Source organism: Oncorhynchus mykiss, chromosome 7, assembly GCF_013265735.2.
Source record: "Oncorhynchus mykiss isolate Arlee chromosome 7, USDA_OmykA_1.1, whole genome shotgun sequence".
NCBI classification, from domain to species: Eukaryota; Metazoa; Chordata; class Actinopteri; order Salmoniformes; family Salmonidae; genus Oncorhynchus; species Oncorhynchus mykiss.
The window spans coordinates 2,199,819-2,223,484 of record NC_048571.1 but is presented as its reverse complement, the minus strand read 5'-3'; the positions used below and the strand labels follow the sequence as shown (position 1 = coordinate 2,223,484).

The 23,666-nt window shown below is 48.3% G+C and overlaps 1 protein-coding gene across 1 annotated transcript; it reads right to left on the bottom strand.

Moving 5' to 3' along the window:
- Positions 1 to 116: 116 nt before the first annotated feature.
- LOC110527174 lies at positions 117 to 23,593 on the bottom strand. The gene is made up of 9 exons (XM_036982074.1): positions 23,395 to 23,593; positions 21,875 to 22,020; positions 20,074 to 20,155; positions 19,661 to 19,796; positions 18,886 to 19,088; positions 14,876 to 15,012; positions 12,043 to 12,184; positions 4,811 to 10,826; positions 117 to 3,721 (listed from the first exon to the last, which is right to left on the bottom strand). The coding sequence occupies exons 1-9, from the start codon at positions 23,518 to 23,520 to the stop codon at positions 3,711 to 3,713; spliced, it is 6,999 nt and encodes a 2,332-aa protein (XP_036837969.1). The 5' UTR covers positions 23,521 to 23,593; the 3' UTR covers positions 117 to 3,710.
- Between the last annotated feature and the right edge of the window lie 73 nt (positions 23,594 to 23,666).

Genomic DNA, 23,666 nt, shown 5'->3' with positions numbered 1-23,666 from the left:
TTGAGAAAAAAAAAAAAGAGGGCCCACCACACAGTGATCACACCTTGACACAGTTCTTCCCCACCTTATGCATGTACTGGTAACTCTTGATAAATAAATACGACCCGGTCGACTTATACCAGTTTAATAACATGTGTTTTTATTATTTTACACCAAGAACTTGATGATATATAATAAACCCGTTTCAAAACACCCAGTAAATAATAAGCCATTTGAACTCTTCACATATTTACAGGAGCCAAATAGAAAAACCCCATGTGAATAATACATTACACCTGCTGCCACTGTTCTGTTGGGTTCAGTAGAACAGTCAGTCACCGCCCGGTGGGCTGCCGCCTCGCTGACATCACAATAGATTCATCTTTAAAAAAAAAAAAAAAAAGGAAGTGATGTCAGAAGCTCATAGAAGCGTTTAGTCTCGTCCATGTGTTGAGCAATAGACAATATCAATACACTGGTTTCTGAACGCAGCGTTGTTGGTTGGGGACAGATGGGTCAGATTAATACACGTAACAAGTTCCTAACCTCTTTTTATAAAATATGAGTCCCAAGTGGCACCCTGGTCTATTCCTTATAGTTAACCCAAATGGGGCCCCTGGCCTATTCCTTATAGTTAACCCAAATGGGCCCCCGGGCCTATTCCTTAAAGTTAACCCAAATGGGGCCCCTGGCCTATTCCTTATAGTTAACCCAAATGGGGCCCCTGGCCTATTCCTTATAGTTAACCCAAATGGGCCCCCTGGCCTATTCCTTATAGTTAACCCAAATGGGGCCCCTGGCCTATTCCTTATAGTTAACCCAAATGGGGCCCCTGGCCTATTCCTTATAGTTAACCCAAATAGGGCCCCTGGCCTATTCCTTATAGTTAACCCAAATGGGGCCCCTGGTCCCAAGTAGTACACAAGGAACCGTTTGGGACAGGGACATACATTGAACAACAGCTGACAGCGTAGTTCTGGTTGTGTGGAGACCGACTGACATCGCGTCAACTCATCCCAGACAGATATACAAAGAGGGAAACTTAAAATGTGCATTAAACTATAATATGGATTACATTACAGAAAGAAAAGATGAAGAGTCCATTTTAAATATGGAATGATGTTTAGTCCTGATGGCTTCAAACAGGTTGTTGATGTTGTTGTTGTTGAGTCCTGATGGCTTCAAACAGGTTGTTGTTGTTGTTGTTGTTGAGTCCTGATGGCTTCAAACAGGTTGTTGTTTAGTCCTGATGGCTTCAAACAGGTTGTTGTTTAGTCCTGATGGCTTCAAACGGGTTGTTGTTGTTGTTGTTGTTTAGTCCTGATGGCTTCAAACGGGTTGTTGTTGTTGTTGTTGTTGAGTCCTGATGGCTTCAAACAGGTTGTTGTTGTTGTTTAGTCCTGATGGCTAATATGTTCAAACAGGTTGTTGATGTTGTTGTTGTTTAGCCATGATGGCTAACATGTTGTTTGTATTATAGTAAATTTAAGCGGTAATATGGAAATGAAAGACACATTGCAGACACAATGGTCTCAAATGGCAACCTGTTCCCTACATACAGGGCCGGATTAATGCAGGGGCTTACCGGGGCTGAAGCCCCTAGGCCCAGGCCTGTGGGGGAGGTGGGGGGGGGGGGGCCCAAGACACTTCTATACAGTATATATTAGATAGAGATATTTTTATTTATTTTACTGCAACCGCCAACCACAGGAGGAATCAGGAGCCCGCTGTCAATGAGTTTTAGACAACCTGCTGCCGCTCTGCTAATTATCAGACAGGGGGAGAGAAGAGGAGGCAGGGGCATCCACGTGGGTAACTGGGCGGGGCCCTGCCTTGATTGGGTAACTGGGCGGGGCCCTGCCTTGATTGGTCAACTGATTTAATAAAATAAACTGCATAATAAATAAATGTGAAGGGTCAATTGGTGTGAGTCAGGGGCTGGACCCCAAGCCCATATGGGGCCCAAGAGGCAAAAAAATATATATATATAAAATAATATTGAGTTGTAAAAAAAATATCCAATCACAGGAGCATGCTCTCAATGAACAGAATTTAGTCACAGAGGATCAATAGTAAAAAAAATAAAAATAAATCATAATAACTGGTTAAAATTTGATCAAATACATGTAATTGCCAAAATAAAGGAAACACCTACATAAATGTCTTAAATAGGTGTCGTGTCACCACGAGCTGCCAGAACAGCTTCAATGCACCTTGGCATAAATTCTACAAGTGGACCTGGACCATGCCTGGAAAATGGCACCCCACACATATACAAAACTTCTGTATCCCCTCATTTACTCAAGGGTTTCCTTTATTTGGACAGTTACCGGTTGCCTAACAACACGATATTTAAATATACACGTTGTTGCATTGTGGGCCGTAGACCTATAATCCATAGAAGAGGTTTTGGAGCCTCTTTCCCCCTTGGCAGTTTGACTGTTAAACTCACTAGGGGGGTTTAGGAGCCTCGTTCCCCCTGGCAGTTTGCCTGTTAAACTCACTAGGGGGGTTTAGGAGCCTCTTTCCCCCTGGCAGTTTGACTGTTAAACTCACTAGGGGGGTTTAGGAGCCTCTTTCCCCCTGGCAGTTTGACTGTTAAACTCACTAGGGGGGTTTAGGAGCCTCGTTCCCCCTGGCAGTTTGCCTGTTAAACTCACTAGGGGGGTTTAGGAGCCTCTTTCCCCCTTGGCAGTTTGACTGTTAAACTCACTAGGGGGGTTTAGGAGCCTCTTTCCCCCTTGGCAGTTTGACTGTTAAACTCACTAGGGGGGTTTTGGGTTTAAGTGACAAGTGCAAAGCAATGAGCAATAAAAAAATTTTTTTTTAGTGTGTTAAATATTTGAACATTTTGTATAGTTAACATCCCTGCATAACATCAGTTCTCACATCTTCAAGAGTCACTCCTTGACCCCGGCAACGAGTCTCCGTGGCCCAAATGATTCCCTTTTAATAGTACACTGCTTTTGACCAGGGCTCACATAGGGTAGTGCAACTATAGAGGGAATAAGATGCCAAATTGGGAGGAAACCCCTGGACCATTGACCAATAGAAGAGAAGCAGGAAGTGGCAGGTTGGATTCCAGGCACTTCTTCAGTCCAAAGTAAATACGGTCGAAAACAAATAAAAAAAACTAAGAATATATTAACTATCCAGGCCAGGCCTCATAGCGTCCGCCTCATAAGTCCTTCAAGGCTTTAGTTTAGAGACGCTTCCTGGTCGACGAATCAAAAAAAAAATCGGTCAGCCCAAAAGACCCCTTTGAACTTTGTGGATTTGAGGTCAGGGTTCAAAGGTCACTCCTATGACCATGGGAGACAGAACATGGAAGAAATGGTCACAACCCTTTTACTGTTCTCCGTCTTCTGCTGTAGCCAACCGGGCCAACTTCAGTCACATCCCAGGCTAGTCAGCAAGTCATGTAAAAAAAAAAAGAGTTAACGCTTTAGGAATCCTCTTCAATAATAAAAGGGGAGCAGGGTTGAGAGGCGTCTCCTGTTGTAGCCGCCTCAGATTGCCAGCCTCAGTCACAAGGGGAGGCCTGGCACGGCTGTCCCAGACTAGCCAGCAAGTCATGTCAGAGTCCTGTAAACCCTGGTCGCCCCTCAGTGAGGTAGCAGGGTCGAAAGGGGTTCAACACTCCTAGCAGGTTTTGGAGGGGGGGTTCAACAGCCCCCACACCCCCCCTTCCCGAGCAGCACATCCAAACATGTCCTCTTGTCTATCAGCTTTCACGAGCTACCTGAAACAATAGTAAATCACAAACCATAAATCAGCATACAACATCTGGAGCTTTCAGCATAAAAACAATATGGAGGAAAAATCACATTTAAAATAATTTATATAATCTACTACACTTGGAGGTTTACCAGACACATAATCTACTACAGGAGGTTTACCAGACACATAATCTACTACACTTGGAGGTTTACCAGACACACATAATCTACTACACTTGGAGGTTTACCAGACACACATAATCTACTACAGGAGGTTTACCAGACACACATAATCTACTACAGGAGGTTTACCAGACACATAATCTACTACGGGAGGTTTACCAGACACACATAATCTACTACACTTTGAGGAGGTTTACCAGACACACATAATCTACTACAGGAGGTTTACCAGACACATAATCTACTACAGGAGGTTTACCAGACACATAATCTACTACAGGAGGTTTACCAGACACACATAATCTACTACAGGAGGTTTACCAGACATATAATCTACTACACTTTGAGGAGGTTTACCAGACACATAATCTACTACAGGAGGTTTACCAGACACATAATCTACTACAGGAGGTTTACCAGACACAATCTACTACAGGAGGTTTACCAGACACATAATCTACTACAGGAGGTTTACCAGACACACATAATCTACTACAGGAGGTTTACCAGACACATAATCTACTACAGGAGGTTTACCAGACACATAATCTACTACAGGGGGTTTATCAGACACATAATCTACTACAGGAGGTTTACCAGACACATAATCTACTACAGGAGGTTTACCAGACACATAATCTATTACAGGAGGTTTACCAGACATATAATCTACTACACTTGGAGGTTTACCAGACACATATTAAGGGTAGTCTGGGACTAAGAATACTTTGATGGATTCCCCGTTGAGATTGTTTTTAAATCCACGACTTCTAGGCTTAAATCTGCATCCGGAAACAGCTCCTAAATGACCTTGTATTAACTATCATTCAAATAATGTTTTTTTTTTTTTTTAATTCAATCAATCAACGAGAAATCAAATCCCCGAAGTAGACAACTATGTTAACAACAAGTCACAATGTTATACTTACTGTCCTCGTCTGAGTCGAAGCCGAAAAGGGTTGCGCACTTCTTCAGCGAGACGTGCGTCTGCAACTCTTCTCCACTGTCGAAGGACAAGAAACACTTGGCGCAGCGCTGCCTACGGACGGACGGTGTCGCCGTGGTCCCCGACGCCTCCACCACGAGGTCCGGGCGCGTCGGAGAGAAGCGAGGGGTCCAGGACATCTCTTTCCTGCGTTTTGGCATGGTGGTGTACCGCTCGTCTAGGTAAGCCGTGGGTGGCGGCCGGATGTATGGCCTGTTGTTAATCTTCCCAAAGAAAGTTGAGTTTTTCGCTTCCTCCTTGATAGGGGGTTGGGGAGTATTTGTAGGGGGTTTGGGAGTATTTGTAGGGGGTTTGGGAGTAGCAGGTTTATGGTTTCGTGGGTCACATTTCTTGGATTTGGAAACTGTACTTGTTTTAAGACTCCTCTGGTATTTTGGCGATTCTTTAGGGAGGTCCTTTACGTGTCCGTTAACCATCTTCTGGTCACAGACATCGCTAGCTGTTGATGAGTCTGATGTTTCCACCAACGGTTTATCATCTTCTTCCTTTGATTTACTTCCTACCACTTCTGTGACTTCATGAACATGTTTCTCTGGACCAGAGGTCTTGGACTTCACAGGTTTTCTGGAGGTCTTCCTGGGTTCTTTGCTAACGGGCCTCTTGGGTTCCTTGATAACTCTTTGTTTCTTTAGAACTTGTGTTTTCTTTAACTTCTCGGTCACCACGGGTAACTTCTCGGTGACTTTCGGCGTGACGGTGGGAGGAACAGGTTGGGGGGGGTTGTCCTCGTCTGTGCTAACGTTTGACATCTTCCTGGGGTCTTTTCCAACACTCGGTTTCTTCACAAGTTGCGTTTTCTTTAACTTTTCTGTCACTTTTGTGTCGGTGGCTGGATCCAGTTGGGTATCCTTTTCTTTGCTAACGTTCGGTTTCTTAATCACTCGCATTTTCTTCAACTTGTTTATGATTTTTAGCTTTTTGGTAACTTTTTCAGTGGCGGTAGTGGTGGTGGAGGTGGTTGGACCAGTTGGGGTATAATCGTCTTCGCTAACGTTCTGTCTCTTTACATCCCACGCTTTCTTCACCTTATGAATCATCTTTAACTTCTTGCTCGCTTGCTCCGCTTTTTCATTGGACGTGGTGACGGGAGTGGTTGGAGCGTCCATTTTCTTACCAACACACGGTTTCCTCTTAGCCCGCAATTTCCTCAACGTATTTGTTACCTTTACAGAGACGGTAGAGGGGTCAGTAGTACGAGGATCTCCATGAACATGCCGTTTCTTTACGACCTGCGTTCTCTTTAACGTGTTGGTCAAGTCATACTTCCTGGTTACCTTTACAGTAGTAGTGAGGTCCGTTGCCGATCCCTCCTTTTCTCTAAGAGGCCATCGTCTCTTTACACCCTGCATCTCCTGTAGCTTATTCCTCCCCGTCTTACGCGGTTTAATCACGTTAACAGAGGTGGTATTGGTGACAAGGGTAGAGGAAACGGATTCATCCTTCCCTTCCTTTGGAAGACGATAGTGTTCTTGTTCGTGGCGGTTCAGCTCCGGAAGACAAGCCAAGCGCTCCCGACAACCTGGGAAGCAGCACACTGCCAGGAGCGGCTGATGGGTCTTCGCGTGGTTCCTCATTTCTGTCGCTGCACTGAACCGGGCTTTACATCCATCATGTAGACAGGGATGCCTGGGAATTCCTTTGTGCCATAAAATGTGGTGCTGGTAATGCTGCAAAGTCAAAACATGTTTCTGGCAAATATTGCATTTGCCATTCCCGTGACGGAACGTCGTTTCCAAGGGTTTGGCGTCGCCGCGGTGATCGTCCAGAATATGTCCGAGGAGAGAACGCCGTTTTCCAGTGAATATCTCTGTGCATCCCTCCACAGGGCAGCTTCCGGGGGTCTCCTTACCCTGAACTGAGGTCTCTAGAGGTGAAACTGAAAGCCTGTCCTGTGTTACCGATACAGCCTGAGATTCTGTGTTGACCTCCATGATCTTTGCCGAGGAACAGGGTTTCTCCCCTTCTTCCAAAAACGTTGTCAGAGGAGAGGAGCAGGTTCCCCCTTGTTCACCTGTCGATGTCTTCACCAGAGAAGTAGCGATCTCCACGGGTTCCTCCCTCTGTTCCAGAGCCGAGTGCTCCTCCTCTTGCCTCCTACTGATCTTTTCTTGTTCCTCTGCCTGAGTATCACCATCACCCTCAGTTCCTTCAACCTTAACTCGTCTTCTGCCCCTCTGTCCATTGACCCTCTGTGTCGACTGCTTGCCTTCAGACTCTTCTGTTGCAAGTTTAGTATCTGGTGAAGGTTGAGAGTCAGTTGATAGCTTATTGGTCGACAGTAGATTAGGGTTAGACCGTAGCTTCCTGCGATCCGGTGGAGTTGACTCCGAGGAGTTTATAGAGGAGATCCTATTGGTCGACCGTAGCTTCCTGTAATCCGGAGGTGTTGACTCGGTGGAGTTTACAGGGATCCTCTTGCGTCCCCGTCTCCCCCTCTGCGTTGAGCGTCCAGGCGTGTCTGACATCCCAGCTTTACAGTTCTCACGGACCTCCTCAATATCAGGTGGTAGGTTTCCTTTTTTCAACTTGTCGATGTGTTGGGACAGATGCATCATAGCGAGCAGGTCGTTTTTGAACAGCATCCTACAGAACATACATTGGTCCCTGCGGAAGTGGTACATGGCGTGGGCTATAACACGTTTGCCTTTGAAAACCTTGTTGCAGAGACTACAGCGATATGCCAGTGGGCTGTTCTCATTTTCCTGTGGGGAGCCATCTCCAGGAGTTTGTCCGATATCCCCAGAGACAGTTGGGTTGTCCTTTGTGAATTTTGGGGTGTCCTGTGTTTTCTGTGGAGAGTTTTCAGTGACTTTTGAGGGGTCTTTGGGTTCCTGTGACGTCTCTTCAGGGACTCTTAGTGTGTCCTCAGAGACCATCGGGGTATCTCTGCTGACCTTTGAGGGGTCTTTGGGTTCCTGTGACGTCTCTTCGGGGACTCTTAGTGTGTCCTCAGTGACCGGTGTGTCCTCATGGAGCTGTGGCGTGTCCCCATTGTTCCGTGTGGCACCACGTGTGTCCTTGGTGAACTCTTCAGAGACCATTGGGGCATCCACTGTGAGCTGTAGGGTGTCTGCAGTGTTTTGTATTTGTAGGGCGTCCTCAATGTGCTCAGAGGTATCTACAGTGACTTCCTGGCTGTCTACAGTGACTTCCTGGCTGTCTACAGTGACTTCCTGGCTGTCTACAGTGACTTCCTGGCTGTCTACAGTAACTTCCTGGCTGTCTACAGTAACTTCCTGGCTGTCTACAGTAACTTCCCGGCTGTCTACAGTAACTTCCCGGCTATCCTCAATTCCCTCCGAGCTGTCCTCCTCTATGTTCTGTGGTAGTGTGTCCACAGCCTCTGGAGTATCCACGGTGGCTTTTGTGCGGTCCTCAGTAGCCTGTGGGGTGACCTCGGTGAAAGTGACTTTCAGGGTGTCCTCTGCGAGTAGTCTTATGTCCTGTGTATTCTGTGGGGGGTCTTCAGTGAACTGAGGGGTGTCATTGTCCTGTGTCGAGTCCACAGGGTGCTCAAGCTGCCGGGTCTCATCAGTGAGCCGTGGGAAGCTCTCAGCGGCCATTGGGATATCCTCCGGCTCCGCGTTTTGTGAGGTAGCTTTAATGTCCAGTTGGGTGTGTCTAGTGTCCATGTTTTCCTGGATGTCTGTAGTGTCCTGTGGGGTGACTTTGGTTATTTTCGAAGTGTCCTCAAGGACCACTGGGTCTGTGACGGCCGTAGTGATGACTTTTGGAGACTGTGGTGTCACCGTTGACGATGTCGTCTCAAACGTTTCGCGCGAGACACCATCTGTGGTCTGTGGTGTCACCGACTGCTGCTTTGCGACAACGTCAGAATCCGGAGCCTTGGCAAACTTTTCAAACTCTCTAGCAAACGCATCCATTGAGGTATTAGCCAGCCAGCAGAAAGGAGTAAGAACAACTAGCTCCCGAGTTTCCTTTCCAGGGACGCTGCCAGTGTCCCCCACCATTGCTTCATCCACACCAATGTTCGCTATATCCATAGCCTCTTTCAGAATGTCGGTAACTTCGGACTTCCTGGACGATTCTAGAATCTCCCCGACTTCAGAAGCGGTTCGCTTTTTTGGAATATTCGTAACTTCCGTTGGTTCTCTTGGAACATTAGTTACATATGTATTTGTTCTTCTTGTGTTATTAGGAACAATTACATTCACTGAGAGAACAGATGGAATACATGTTTGCTGAGCATCGGTAGAGAATCCGTCCTCCTTGGGACTTGCGATGTGTTCGACAGCGCCACCTTGTGGTGTGAAAGTCATGTCTGTAGCAGTGACAGTTTGTGAGTAGACCTCAACTTCCATTTCCACTGCAGACGTCTGGTAAAATACCCTTGAAGCGTCACACGGCACCGGCAGACAACTTTGGTTCAGGGAGGGACGGACATCTGTCGCTTTCAACAAACAGGTTTCGGTGTTCAACGTGACACCTTCCGCCTTAGGCGTCTGGGCGTAGTTGTGCAACTGCTCTATGAAGAGACTGGCGTTCTGAGCGGAAAGGAGAAACACCTCTCCGAGTCTGTCCTTCACCCGATACTGTGCCTGGATTGGTGCCTTAGATTTATCACAGTTTAGAGTCACCAGTCCTTGCCTACTGAGATAATCCTCATGGAAGAACCCAAATACTTCATTGTCAGGTAGGGAGACCTCCAGCTTTGAGTCATGAGCAGGAGATACTACTGGTAGGTGGTTAGTAGCGGGAATCTCCTTCTGACGTTTACCTTCCTGTTCCCTCGAAGCTGTTAGACGAGCGGCCGCCATTTTATTTTGTGAGGTCACAGCATTCTTTTGTTTGGTTGTGCTTTCCTTGACAGTGGCACCAGACCGAGAGGTCTTATTGGTCTTGTCCACTGGTGTCTGCTGGGTCTTCTGCTGTGTAGGTTTCCTCCCCGGTCGGCGACCCTTCCGGGGAGCACTGTTCTCAGCCTGGAACGTACCCTCCAGGAGCCACCGGGGTTTCCTACCCCTCCGTTTAGGAGGTTTCTTCTCCGAGAGTCTGGTCATGTGCCTATGTGGTCTGTGACCGACTTGCCTGGCCAGGTTCTCCTGCGCCATGTCCAGTTGTCTGAAGGACCGTCTGACAGAGGTGGTCTCGACTGGGGGCTCTGTTGTTTTGACGGATGACCGCGGTCCCGGCTTCGGCCCAGGCTTCCTCCCTCTTCTTTTTATAACAGGTTGTTCCTCGCCAACAGGGGGTTCAGCCAGCTTCTCAGTCTTCGCCATCGCCGGCGTCACATGATTAACAGGCAGCCGCTGCGACTCGACAACAGAGTTTTTTTCCAACCTTTGAGCTTTGACACGTTTGGCTGCCACCGGCGCCGTCGAAACGTGATTCTTCTCTTCTTTTTGGAACCGCCTTTTGGGCGCTGTTACCTGATGAAAGGGTTTAATCTGAACGTGTTTCTGTACCGGTTTAGTCTCTACATGTTTAGGCTGCACACGCTCCGACAGGTCAGCGCTCCAGCTGCAACAGGGCTCTTTGGTGGCGGTGCTGCAGTAGTTGGACACCCACCCATCATCCTCCTCCTCCATCATCATCCTCGCCAACGCCGCCTTCTTCTCGCTCATCAGCTTCAGGCAGTTGGTCCGGAGATTCAAAAGGTTCCAGAACTCTGGATCGAAGTAGAGACCTCTCTTCAGGGTCTGGAGGATCTCAAAGCGGATGTGGTTCCCGATGGGACCGGCTTCGACGTGGTACTCCTGGTCGGGGTGCGTGTAGAGGAGGAACACCGTTTTGTAGGCCTCCACGGTGCGTTCCAGGAAGAAGACGAGGAGGGCGCAGGCCCGGCAGACCTCCAGGTCGTTGGGGAGGAGGTAGGCTACCGTCTTGTAGACGAGGGACTTGGTGGCGGCGTCGCAGGGGTTCGTCTGGAGGGCGTGGGTGCAGAGCTCCACACAGAACTGGAGACCATCCTTTCCCAGCTGGGAGAGCAGAACAGAAATAGAACAGAAGGGGGTCAGTGAATTACCCATGCTGTACAAAAACATGTATATATATATATATATATATATATATATATATATATATATATATATATATATATATATATATATATATATATATATATATATATATATATATATATATATATATATATATATATATATATATATATATATATATATATATATATATATATATATATATATATATATATATTTTTAGGCACACAGTCAGGTCCAGGACCAGCGGAAGCAGAACGGCCCCTATAACATCAAAGATCCAGCACCATATTCCACAGTAGGTAATGGGGTTATTCTCTGCTCATACATCCTGATTTGGACACCAAACACACCGCTGGTCTGCGTGGACAAAGAGCTCTATTTACAGGTGATCTGACCCGAAGCACCAGGTTCCAATCCAAGCGTCGTTTAGAAAACTCTGTGTACTGGTTAAACTCAAATCTTTCCCTGAGCGATTGTATACGAGTATAAAATAATACCAAAATGTTTTGGAGAATAAAATATAGCTCAGTATTTGGATCATGTATTCATCCAGTCTTTGTTGCTCATCTTCATCAAAAGGTGTCTATTTTTGACTGAAAAACAAACAATTATACTAACGAGTCGGCCTAATAATGATCAGGGCTCTGTCCCAAAAAAAGTAAACTATTCCCTATATACTGTAGTGTGCTATTCTTAACCAGGGACCATAAGTAGGGGCCCATTTGAGTCGCACCCCAGCTGATGGTATTTTTATTTATTTTACTAGGCAAGTCAGTTAAAGAACAAATTCTTATTTTCAATGACGGCCTACCGGGGACCAGTGGGGTTAACTGCCTTGTTCAGGGGCAGAACGACAGATTTGTACCTCGTCAGCTCGGGGATTCGATCTTGCAACCTTTCAGTTACTCGTCCAACCGCTCATGTTGTTTGACAGTTCAACACAAATTCTCAGTCAAACCCCAAATAAAAGCCATGACTTCTATTCATCTCTCTAGTCGGCACAGTAATCCTCAACAAAGCATCTGAAGAAGGCTGACCTAAGCCAAGCCACCTGAGCGGAGGTACAACCCAAATCAAAAACAAGCTTTTCACATCATCCTCTACCACAACAACTCCATTACATCTGAACAAACAAAATGGCAGCTGGAATTTCAGCACTAAAAATCAACAATCACAGGAGTTCCTGGCTCACCTCTGCAAGGATCACTCTAATGAAAGAGAATATGGATCTGATGTTGGTGGCAGACAGCAGCAACCGATGACTCTCTTCCAGGAAGGCCTGTTTGGAGGGGTTGACCCGCAGGCGGAGTCGACTCCATATGAACACCAAATCCCTGGAAGAGAAAGTGATTTAATAACAAAATGATAAAAAATCCACTTCATTAATAAAAACGTTCATTATTACTTGGTGTAAAAAAAAAAAAAAAGTCAGTTTATTCATTAGCGGACTCAATTAAAAACCTGGGTTTGTAAATCAGATCCCAACGGAGGAGTAGGAAGTGGTCCAAGATCAATCAATGTTGTCTATAAAGCCCCATTAATGCCAACAGTTATCACCAGGTGCTGAACGGTAACCAGGCCCAGAAAACCCCAAACATCAAAGAACAAGCAGGATAAATACATGTCAGTACTTGTATTTATTTAGGTATTTTTATTTTTTTATATATATATATTTTTTTTAATTTAACCTTTATTTTAACAAGGCAAGTCAGTTAAGAACAAATTCTTATTTAGGGAAACCACTTGGACACAATGTCTACTCAGATGCAGGTGACCATCTCAAGCATCTTTGTACAAAAAGTAAATACAAAGTATTTTTTTTAAAAGTTAACAAAGTAAATCAATTGTAATGCAATCCGATCCGGTCACACATCAGATCACGGTTTCATAAATGAGCTAAGCTAGTTAGCGCCGTTCACATTGAAACTGGACAGAGTGGCCAGACCACGTACCCCGCGACAAGAGTGGCCAGACCACGTACCCCGCGACAAGAGTGGCCAGACCACGTACCCCAAGACAAGAGTGGCCAGACCACGTACCCCACGACAAGAGTGGCCAGACCACGTCCCCCGCGACAAGAGTGGCCAGACCACGTCCCCCGCGACAAGAGTGGCCAGACCACGTACCCCGCGACAAGAGTGGCCAGACCACGTACCCCAAGACAAGAGTGGCCAGACCACGTACCCCAAGACAAGAGTGGCCAGACCACGTACCCCACGACAAGAGTGGCCAGACCACGTACCCCAAGACAAGAGTGGCCAGACCACGTACCCCGCGACAAGAGTGGCCAGACCACGTACCCCGCGACAAGAGTGGCCAGACCACGTACCCCAAGACAAGAGTGGCCAGACCACGTACCCCACGACAAGAGTGGCCAGACCACGTACCCCAAGACAAGAGTGGCCAGACCACGTACCCCGCGACAAGAGTGGCCAGACCACGTACCCCGCGACAAGAGTGGCCAGACCACGTACCCCAAGACAAGAGTGGCCAGACCACGTACCCCACGACAAGAGTGGCCAGACCACGTCCCCCGCGACAAGAGTGGCCAGACCACGTCCCCCGCGACAAGAGTGGCCAGACCACGTACCCCGCGACAAGAGTGGCCAGACCACGTACCCCAAGACAAGAGTGGCCAGACCACGTACCCCAAGACAAGAGTGGCCAGACCACGTACCCCGCGACAAGAGTGGCCAGACCACGTACCCCGCGACAAGAGTGGCCAGACCACGTACCCCGCGACAAGAGTGGCCAGACCACGTACCCCGCGACAAGAGTGGCCAGACCACGTACCCCGCGACAAGAGTGGCCAGACCACGTACCCCGCGACAAGAGTGGCCAGACCACGTACCCCGCGACAAGAGTGGCCAGACCACGTACCCCGCGACAAGAGTGGCCAGACCACGTACCCCGCGACAAGAGTGGCCAGACCACGTACCCCGCGACAAGAGTGGCCAGACCACGTACCCCGCGACAAGAGTGGCCAGACCACGTACCCCACGACAAGAGTGGCCAGACCACGTACCCCACGACAAGAGTGGCCAGACCACGTACCCCACGACAAGACTGGCCCGACCACGTACCCCACGACAAGAGTGGCCAGACCACGTACCCCGCGACAAGAGTGGCCACACGTCCCCCGGTGTAGAACACAGACCGGTACGATACACACGTCCCCCGGTGTAGAACACAGTCCGGTACGATATACACGTCCCCCGGTGTAGAACACAGTCCGGTACGATACACACGTCCCCCGGTGTAGAACACAGACCGGTACGATACACACGCCCCGCCGGTGTAGAACACAGACCGGTACGATACACACGTCCCCCGGTGTAGAACACAGACCGGTACGATACACACGTCCCCTGATGTAGAACACAGACCGGTACCATACACACGTCCCCTGATGTAGAACACAGACCGGTACGATACACACGCCCCGCCGGTGTAGAACACAGACCGGTACGATACACACGTCCCCCGGTGTAGAACACAGACCGGTACGATACACACGTCCCCTGATGTAGAACACAGACCGGTACCATACACACGTCCCCTGATGTAGAACACAGACCGGTACGATACACACGTCCCCTGATGTAGAACACAGACCGGTACGATACACACGTCCCCTGATGTAGAACACAGACCGGTACGATACACACGTCCCCTGATGTAGAACACAGACCGGTACGATACACACGTCCCCTGATGTAGAACACAGACCGGTACCATACACACGTCCCCTGATGTAGAACACAGACCAGTATGATGTGTATAGACAGTGAACACAGACCAGTATGATGTGTATAGACAGTGAACACAGACCAGTATGATGTGTATAGACAGTGAACACAGACCAGTATGATGTGTATAGACAGTGAACACAGACCAGTATGATGTGTATAGACAGTGAACACAGACCAGTATGATGTGTATAGACAGTGAACACAGACCAGTATGATGTGTATAGACAGTGAACACAGACCAGTATGATGTGTATAGACAGTGACGAGCCTCACCACATGCAGTACATGTCTCCCCGGTGTAGCTGCTGAGAGAGGAAGGCTGTGCAGAGGGCCAGGAGCGTCTCGTCGCTCTCCTCACTCTCTGTGTTACACACGATATCCACAGCGTCCTTACCGTCAATGTCAGACATCTACAGGTAGAGAGAGAGAAGAAGAAGAAATGGTGACATCATTCAAGCATTTATACGGTAGATTCCAGTGGTGTAGTGGAGGGCGAACGCAGGGCTACACCGTTAGGGGAGCATTACTTTCAGCTAATTCTCCCCGCTACATCAGCTATTTCTCCCCGCTACATCAGCTATTTCTCCCCGCTACACCAGCAAAATTCTCCACACTACACCAGCAAAATTCTCCCCACTACACCAGCAAAATTCTCCCCACTACACCAGCAAAATTCTCCCCACTACACCAGCAAAATTCTCCCCACTACACCAGCAAAATTCTCCCCACTACACCAGCAAAATTCTCCCCACTACACCAGCAAAATTCTCCCCACTACACCAGCAAAATTCTCCCCACTACACCAGCAAAATTCTCCCCACTACACCAGCAAAATTCTCCCCACTACACCAGCAAAATTCTCCCCACTACACCAGCAAAATTCTCCCCACTACACCAGCAAAATTCTCCCCACTACACCAGCCAATTCTCCCCACTACAACAGCAAAATTCTCCCCACTACATCAGCTAATTCTCCCCACTACATCGCAGGCTAGCAGAAATGACTATTGTCTTCTACCTGTAGTCAGCAATCCCACCCAACCCCATAAGTGACCGACTAAACCTTTCAAACAAGGGGAAAAGGCAGCAACTCCAAATATGGACTGCAACAACCACATTTAGGAATTACTTAGTGCTTGTATTAGTGCTCTTGTACAAAACACATCATCTTCGTCAAAACCTTATCCTCTGATCTCTACTGTAGATCCCAGCTAGCATATCAGTCCATCCTCTCAACTCCACTGTAGATCCCAGCTAGCATATCAGTCCATCCTCTCAACTCCACTGTAGATCCCAGCTAGCATATCAGTTCATCCTCTCATCTCTACTGTAGATCCCAGCTAGCATATCAGTTCATCCTATCATCTCTACATCCCATCTAGCATATCAGTTCATCCTCTCATCTCTACATCCCATCTAGCATATCAGTCCATCCTCTCATCTCTACTGTAGATCCCAGCTAGCATATCAGTCCATCCTCTCATCTCCACTGTAGATCCCAGCTAACATATCAGTCCATCCTCTCATCTCCACTGTAGATTCCAGCTAGCATATCAGTCCATCCTCTCATCTCTACTGTAGATCCCATCTAGCATATCAGTCCATCCTCTCATTTCCACTGTAGATTCCAGCTGGCATATCAGTCCATCCTCTCATCTCGACTGTAGATCCCAGCTAGCATATCAGTTCATCCTCTCATCTCTACATCCCATCTAGCATATCAGTCCATCCTCTCATCTCTACTGTAGATCCCAGCTAGCATATCAGTCCATCCTCTCATCTCTACTGTAGATCCCAGCTAGCATATCAGTCCATCCTCTCATCTCTACTGTAGATCCCAGCTAGCATATCAGTCCATCCTCTCATCTCCACTGTAGATTCCAGCTAGCATATCAGTTCATCCTCTCATCTCTACTGTAGATCCCATCTAGCATATCAGTCCATCCTATCATCTCCACTGTAGATCCCAGCTAGCATATCAGTTCATCCTCTCATCTCTACATCCCAGCTAGCATATCAGTCCATCCTCTCATCTCTACATCCCATCTAGCATATCAGTCCATCCTCTCATCTCTACTGTAGATCCCAGCTAGCATATCAGTCCATCCTCTCATCTCCACTGTAGATCCCAGCTAGCATATCAGTCCATCCTATCATCTCCACTGTAGATCCCAGCTAGCATATCAGTTCATCCTCTCATCTCTACATCCCAGCTAGCATATCAGTCCATCCTCTCATCTCTACTGTAGATCCCAGCTAGCATATCAGTCCATCCATCCTCTCATCTCTACTGTAGATCCCAGCTAGCATATCAGTCCATCCTCTCATCTCCACTGTAGATTCCAGCTAGCATATCAGTCCATCCTCTCATCTCTACTGTAGATCCCAGCTAGCATATCAGTCCATCCTCTCATCTCCACTGTAGATCCCAGCTAGCATATCAGTCCATCCTATCATCTCCACTGTAGATCCCAGCTAGCATATCAGTTCATCCTCTCATCTCTACATCCCAGCTAGCATATCAGTCCATCCTCTCATCTCTACTGTAGATCCCAGCTAGCATATCAGTCCATCCATCCTCTCATCTCTACTGTAGATCCCAGCTAGCATATCAGTCCATCCTCTCATCTCCACTGTAGATCCCATCTAGCTTATCAGTCCATCCTCTCATCTCCACTGTAGATCCCAGCTAGCATATCAGTTCATCCTCTCATCTCTACATCCCAGCTAGCATATCAGTCCATCCTCTCATCTCTACTGTAGATCCCAGCTAGCATATCAGTCCATCCATCCTCTCATCTCTACTGTAGATCCCAGCTAGCATATCAGTCCATCCTCTCATCTCTACTGTAGATCCCAGCTAGCATATCAGTTCATCCTCTCATCTCTACATCCCAGCTAGCATATCAGTTCATCCTCTCATCTCTACATCCCAGCTAGCATATCAGTCCATCCTCTCATCTCTACATCCCAGCTAGCATATCAGTCCATCATCTCATCTCTACTGTAGATCCCAGCTAGCATATCAGTCCATCATCTCATCTCCACTGTAGATCCCATCTAGCATATCAGTCCATCCTATCATCTCTACTGTAGATCCCAGCTAGCATATCAGTTCATCCTCTCATCTCTACTGTAGATCCCATCTAGCATATCAGTCCATCCTCTCATCTCTACATCCCATCTAGCATATCAGTTCATCCTCTCATCTCTACTGTAGATCCCAGCTAGCATATCAGTCCATCCTCTCATCTCTACTGTAGATCCCATCTAGCATATCAGTTCATCCTCTCATCTCTACTGTAGATCCCAGCTAGCATATCAGTCCATCCTCTCATCTCTACATCCCATCTAGCATATCAGTTCATCCTATCATCTCTACATCCCATCTAGCATATCAGTCCATCCTCTCATCTCCACTGTAGATTCCAGCTAGCAGATCAGTTCATCCTCTCATCTCTACTGTAGATCCCATCTAGCATATCAGTCCATCCTCTCATCTCCACTGTAGATCCCAGCTAGCATATCAGTCCATCCTCTCATCTCTACTGTAGATCCCAGCTAGCATATCAGTCCATCCTCTCATCTCTACTGTAGATCCCAGCTAGCACATCAGTCCATCCTCTCATCTCTACTGTAGATCCCATCTAGCATATCAGTCCATCCTCTCATCTCTACTGTAGATCCCAGCTCGCATATCAGTTCATCCTCTCATCTCTACATCCCAGCTAGCATATCAGTCCATCCTCTCATCTCTACATCCCAGCTAGCATATCAGTCCATCCTCTCATCTCTACATCCCATCTAGCATATCAGTCCATCCTCTTATCTCCACTGTGGATCCCATCTAGCATATCAGTCCATCCTCTCATTTCCACTGTAGATCCCAGCTAGCATATCAGTCCATCCTCTCATCTCCACTGTAGATCCCAGCTAGCATATCAGTCCATCCTCTCATCTCTACTGTAGATCCCAGCTAGCACATCAGTCCATCCTCTCATCTCTACTGTAGATCCCAGCTAGCATATCAGTCCGTCCTCTCATCTCTACTGTGGATCCCAGCTAGCATATCAGTCCATCCTCTCATCTCTACATCCCATCTAGCATATCAGTCCATCCTCGTCTCTACAGTAGATCCCATCTATCAATTACAGTAATTATCCCGAGCAGTCATTAGCCCCCCCCCCCCCCCCCCATTCCCAACATGTTATATTTAAGTCATATAGCAGATGCTATTATCCAGAACCCAGGAATCCTAATAACCAAAAGTTTGTTCCCCTCACCTCTTCGTGCATATGGCGAGGGAGCGACGCCTTCAACAGACAGGTGAGGTAGGCCTGTCGGAAGAACAGGTGTCGCCCGGCAACGGGGTGCTGAGAGCAGGTCTTAGCCAAGACCACCGCCTCGGTGAACATCTCACTGGACAGCAGGTAACGAACACGCAGCTCAAAGAACACTGGCACCTCTGAGCTTAGGTACCGGTCCACTGTGGAGAGAGACAGGTCAAGGGTCAGTGTTGGACCTCAACCTCGGTACCGGTCCACTGTGGAGAGAGACAGGTCAAGGGTCAATGTTGCACCTCTGAGCGTGGGTACCGGTCCACTGTGGAGAGAGACAGGTCAAGGGTCAATGTTGCACCTCTGAGCCTGGGTACCGGTCCACTGTGGAGAGAGACAGGTCAAGGGTCAATGTTGCACCTCTGAGCCTAGGTACCGGTCCACTGTGGAGAGAGACAGGTCAAGGGTCAATGTTGCACCTCTGAGCCTAGGTACCGGTCCACTGTGGAGAGAGACAGGTCAAGGGTCAATGTTGCATCCCAAATAGTGCTCTATATTTGGGGTAAAGAGAGAGAAAGGAGTGTAACAGTAGTAAATATTAAATCCACAGAGAGAGGAACCTCTAGTTAACGGACTCCTGTCATTATAGATGGACGACTCCAGAGCAGATATTTACAGGACAGATTTCTAGTCAGTAATACAACATGGTACATGGATGAGTATGTAGAAGTTGGTCCATGGCCCTCCCCTCTCATCCTGCCTTTCTCTCCCAGACTCTCACCTTCATCCCGGGGCAGTTGTGAGTCCTTCAGGATGGCCTGCAGTATGGGGTTGGTCCACGGTCCCTTCTCTCTGATGATCTGTCCCACCTGCAGCAGGTGGATGTTCTGGTGTCTCTCCAGCTGGGAAAAACATTCCTGAAAAAAGGAGGAAGAGGTTAGCCTGGTCCAAGATCTTACGTGCCATCTTGCCAAACTCAAGAGTGATGTTTTAGAGCATTCCATAAAGCAGTGAGAAATGGATATGATCTGATTGGTCAGCTGATTCAAACGGATATGATCTGATTGGTCAGCTGAGTCAACACAGCCTCTTTGTGTCGTCTTGTTGACATGACAACAACCATAGGAGCTGGCAAGACAGCACAAACAGATATGGAACCAGGCTAGGAAGCAAGGGGTTGTTAAGACAACTCACCTGGAACGAATCAAGGATTGTTTTCAAGGGATCCTGCAGGATCTTATTTCTGTTCAAAAACAGCAAGAGCTCAAAAGCACTCCTGTGGGGAGAGAAAGGGGAGGGGTGGGGAGAGAAAGGGGAGGGGGGAGAGAGAAAGGGGAGGGGGGAGAGAGAAAGGGGAGGGGGGAGAGAGAAAGGGGAGGGGGAGAGAGAGAAAGGGGAGGGGGAGAGAGAGAAAGGGGAGGGGGAGAGAGAAAGGGGAGGGGGAGAGAGAGAAAGGGGAGGGGGGAGAGAGAAAGGGGAGGGAGAGAGAGAAAGGGGAGGGAGAGAGAGAAAGGGGAGGGAGAGAGAGAAAGGGGAGGGAGAGAGAGAAAGGGGAGGGGGGAGAGAGAAAGGGGAGGGAGAGAGAGAAAGGGGAGGGAGAGAGAGAAAGGGGAGGGGGAGAGAGAAAGGGGAGGGGAGAGAGAGAAAGGGGAGGGGAGAGAGAGAAAGGGGAGGGGAGAGAGAGAAAGGGGAGGGGGAGAGAGAAAGGGGAGGGGGAGAGAGAGAAAGGGGTGGGGTGGGGAGAGAAAGGGGAGGGGGGGAGAGAGAAAGGGGAGGGAGAGAGAGAAAGGGGAGGGGGAGAGAGAGAAAGGGGTGGGGTGGGGAGAGAAAGGGGTGGGGTGGGGGAGAGAAAGGGGAGGGGGAGAGAGAAAGGGGAGGGGGAGAGAGAAAGGGGAGGGGGAGAGAGAAAGGGGAGGGAGAGAGAGAAAGGGGAGGGAGAGAGAGAAAGGGGGGGGGGGAGAGAGAAAGGGGAGGGGGGGAGAGAGAAAGGGGAGGGGGGAGAGAGAAAGGGGAGGGGGAGAGAGAGAAAGGGGTGGGGTGGGGAGAGAAAGGGGTGGGGTGGGGGAGAGAAAGGGGAGGGGGAGAGAGAAAGGGGAGGGGGAGAGAGAAAGGGGAGGGGGAGAGAGAAAGGGGAGGGGGAGAGAGAAAGGGGAGGGGGAGAGAGAAAGGGGAGGGGGAGAGAGAAAGGGGAGGGAGAGAGAGAAAGGGGAGGGAGAGAGAGAAAGGGGAGGGGGAGAGAGAAAGGGGAGGGAGAGAGAGAAAGGGGAGGGGGAGAGAGAGAAAGGGGAGGGGGAGAGAGAGAAAGGGGTGGGGTGGGGAGAGAAAGGGGTGGGGTGGGGGAGAGAAAGGGGTGGGGTGGGGGAGAGAGAAAGGGGTGGGGTGGGGGAGAGAGAAAGGGGTGGGGTGGGGGAGAGAGAAAGGGGTGGGGGAGAGAAAGGAGTGGGGAAGAGAAAGGAGTGGGGAAGAGAAAGGGGAGGGGAAGAGAAAGGGGAGGGGAAGAGAAAGGGGAGGGGTGTGGGGGAGAGAAAGGGGAGGGGACTGTTTGAGCCTCATACTTCCTTTAATAAATGTAACAACAGGGACGGAATAACAAGGCTGAAAGGGGCAGAGTCACTCTAGAAAACAACACTCATACTGGAGATGGAAACTGGGGGTGACAGGACTATGGACTCCAAGGAGCAGGTAAACAAGTCAACACTCATACTGGAGATGGAGACTGGGGGTGACAGGACTATGGACTCAAAGGAGCAGAGTCACCCTAGAAAACAACACTCATACTGGAGATGGAAACTGGGGGTGACAGGATTATGGACTCCAAGGAGCAGGTAAACAAGTCAACACTCATACTGGAGATGGAGACTGGGGGTGACATGACTATGGACTCCAAGGAGCAGAGTCACCCTAGAAAACAACACTCATACTGGAGATGGAGACTGTGGGTGACATGACTATGTACCCCAAGGAGCAGGTAAACAAGTCAACACATCATACTTACAGGGCAAGGCTACTCAGTGTGTAGCATACATGTTCACAGTCAGACGGGAAGCAGGCCGAGGCTTGGACAAAGGAACATAGAGCAGTCTGGAGCACCTGCAGCTGTGGCAAGGGTACCTGCCATCGTCCTGAATACACCTCCACCAACTACAAGGGAAGGGAGCAGAGGGAGGAGAGAGGGAAGGGGGTGGGGGAGATACAGGTAGGAAAGGGGGTGGGGGAGATACAGGTAGGGGAGATACAGGTAGGGGGTGGGGAGGGGGAGATACAGGTAGGAAAGGGGGGGATACAGGTAGGTAGGAGGGGGGATACAGGTAGGAAAGGGGGGATACAGGTAGGAAGGGGGGGATACAGGTAGGAAGGGGGAGATACAGGTAGGAAAGGGGGGAGATACAGGTAGGAAAGGGGGGATACAGGTAGGAAAGGGGAGGGGGGGATACAGGTAGGAAAGGGGGGAGGAAAAATAAAGACAGTGGATAGGGAAACCATAACAAGACGTTGGATGGGCCCAATTAAAAACAATTGTTGTCCCTTTCACTGTATCACCATCTCAACTTATTTAGTAGCAACTGAATACTTCGCTAGCTACATTATTACCAAACTAGGCCATAGTCACACTAACTAGACACTGTAGCTTGCTACATTATTACCAAACTAGGCCATAGTCACACTAACTAGACACTGTAGCTTGCTACATTATTACCAAACTAGGCCATAGTCAAACTAACTAGACACTGTAGCTAGCTACATTATTACCAAACTAGGCCATTGTCACACTAACTAGACACTGTAGCTAGCTACATTATTACCAAACTAGGCCATAGTCACACTAACTAGACACTGTAGCTAGCTACATTATTACCAAACTAGGCCATAGTCACACTAACTAGACACTGTAGCTAGCTACATTATTACAAAACTAGGCCATAGTCACACTAACTAGACACTGTAGCTAGCTACATTATTACCAAACTAGGCCATAGTCAGACTAACTAGACACTGTAGCTAGCTACAAGTATATGTAACGTTAACGCTTCAATCTGACAAACTGTAAAAACAAGGGCAGACATTGAATTCCACTAGAGGTCTTATTAAACACGTTCCCGAATCTACTGTTGGTAAACTAGCAACTAAACTAACTCGCTAAAGTGGGAACTGAAGATAACTTGGCTAACAAGCAAGCTACCCGAGAACGACTTGACAATGCTTTTCCCCGTAGCTAGCTAGTTAGCTACTATCATGCATTTTGAAAAGGGTGAATTAGGATATAACATATGTGACATTACAGGGGGGGAAAAAACAGGTTGGTTTATTGGTTGCTAGCTAGCCATTTACGGGTTGTTATCTGTCTGTTTGAGGGGGGAGGGGAATAGGTTGGTTGGCTAGTTAGCCTTAGCATAGATTAGAGAAAGGAGCTCTGGCTAGCTAGCTAGCTACCGTTAGCTAGTACGAGTCTGTCCTGGAGAAAACAAGTATTTTTCCTCTCTCTCCCCCAGGTGTAATTCCAATACATTGCTTTACCTTACAGAACCGTACACAATATAACTTGCTTTGAAGTCCGTATTCTTCACTTGAACTACTGATAAATAAACTATTCAATTCTTTTTTAAAACCTTCTAACTCAAATTCACTCTCTTCTTCCGCCATACTGCTTGTCTTGCCTAGCGCGTAGCTACAGCGACTAAAACGCGACGCGTCCGAGCGTCTCGCGGTCGAGAGATTTGATTGGATGAAACTCACGTCTGTATTGCCCTACGGCGGAAAATACGTCTTGTGATTGGAGGACACTGCAC

What these genes read in the sequence shown, in the direction of transcription:
- LOC110527174 (XM_036982074.1), bottom strand. Translation starts at nt 23,520, where the DNA reads ATGGCGGAAGAAGAGAGTGAATTTGAGTTAGAAGGTTTTAAAAAAGAA. An exon ending in ACACTGAGTAGCCTTGCCCT is followed by an intron (nt 20,156 to 21,874) that starts GTAAGTATGATG and finishes CTCTCCCCACAG; the next exon opens with GAGTGCTTTTGAGCTCTTGC. An exon ending in TTAGAGTGATCCTTGCAGAG is followed by an intron (nt 10,827 to 12,042) that starts GTGAGCCAGGAA and finishes CTGCTCTCCCAG; the next exon opens with CTGGGAAAGGATGGTCTCCA.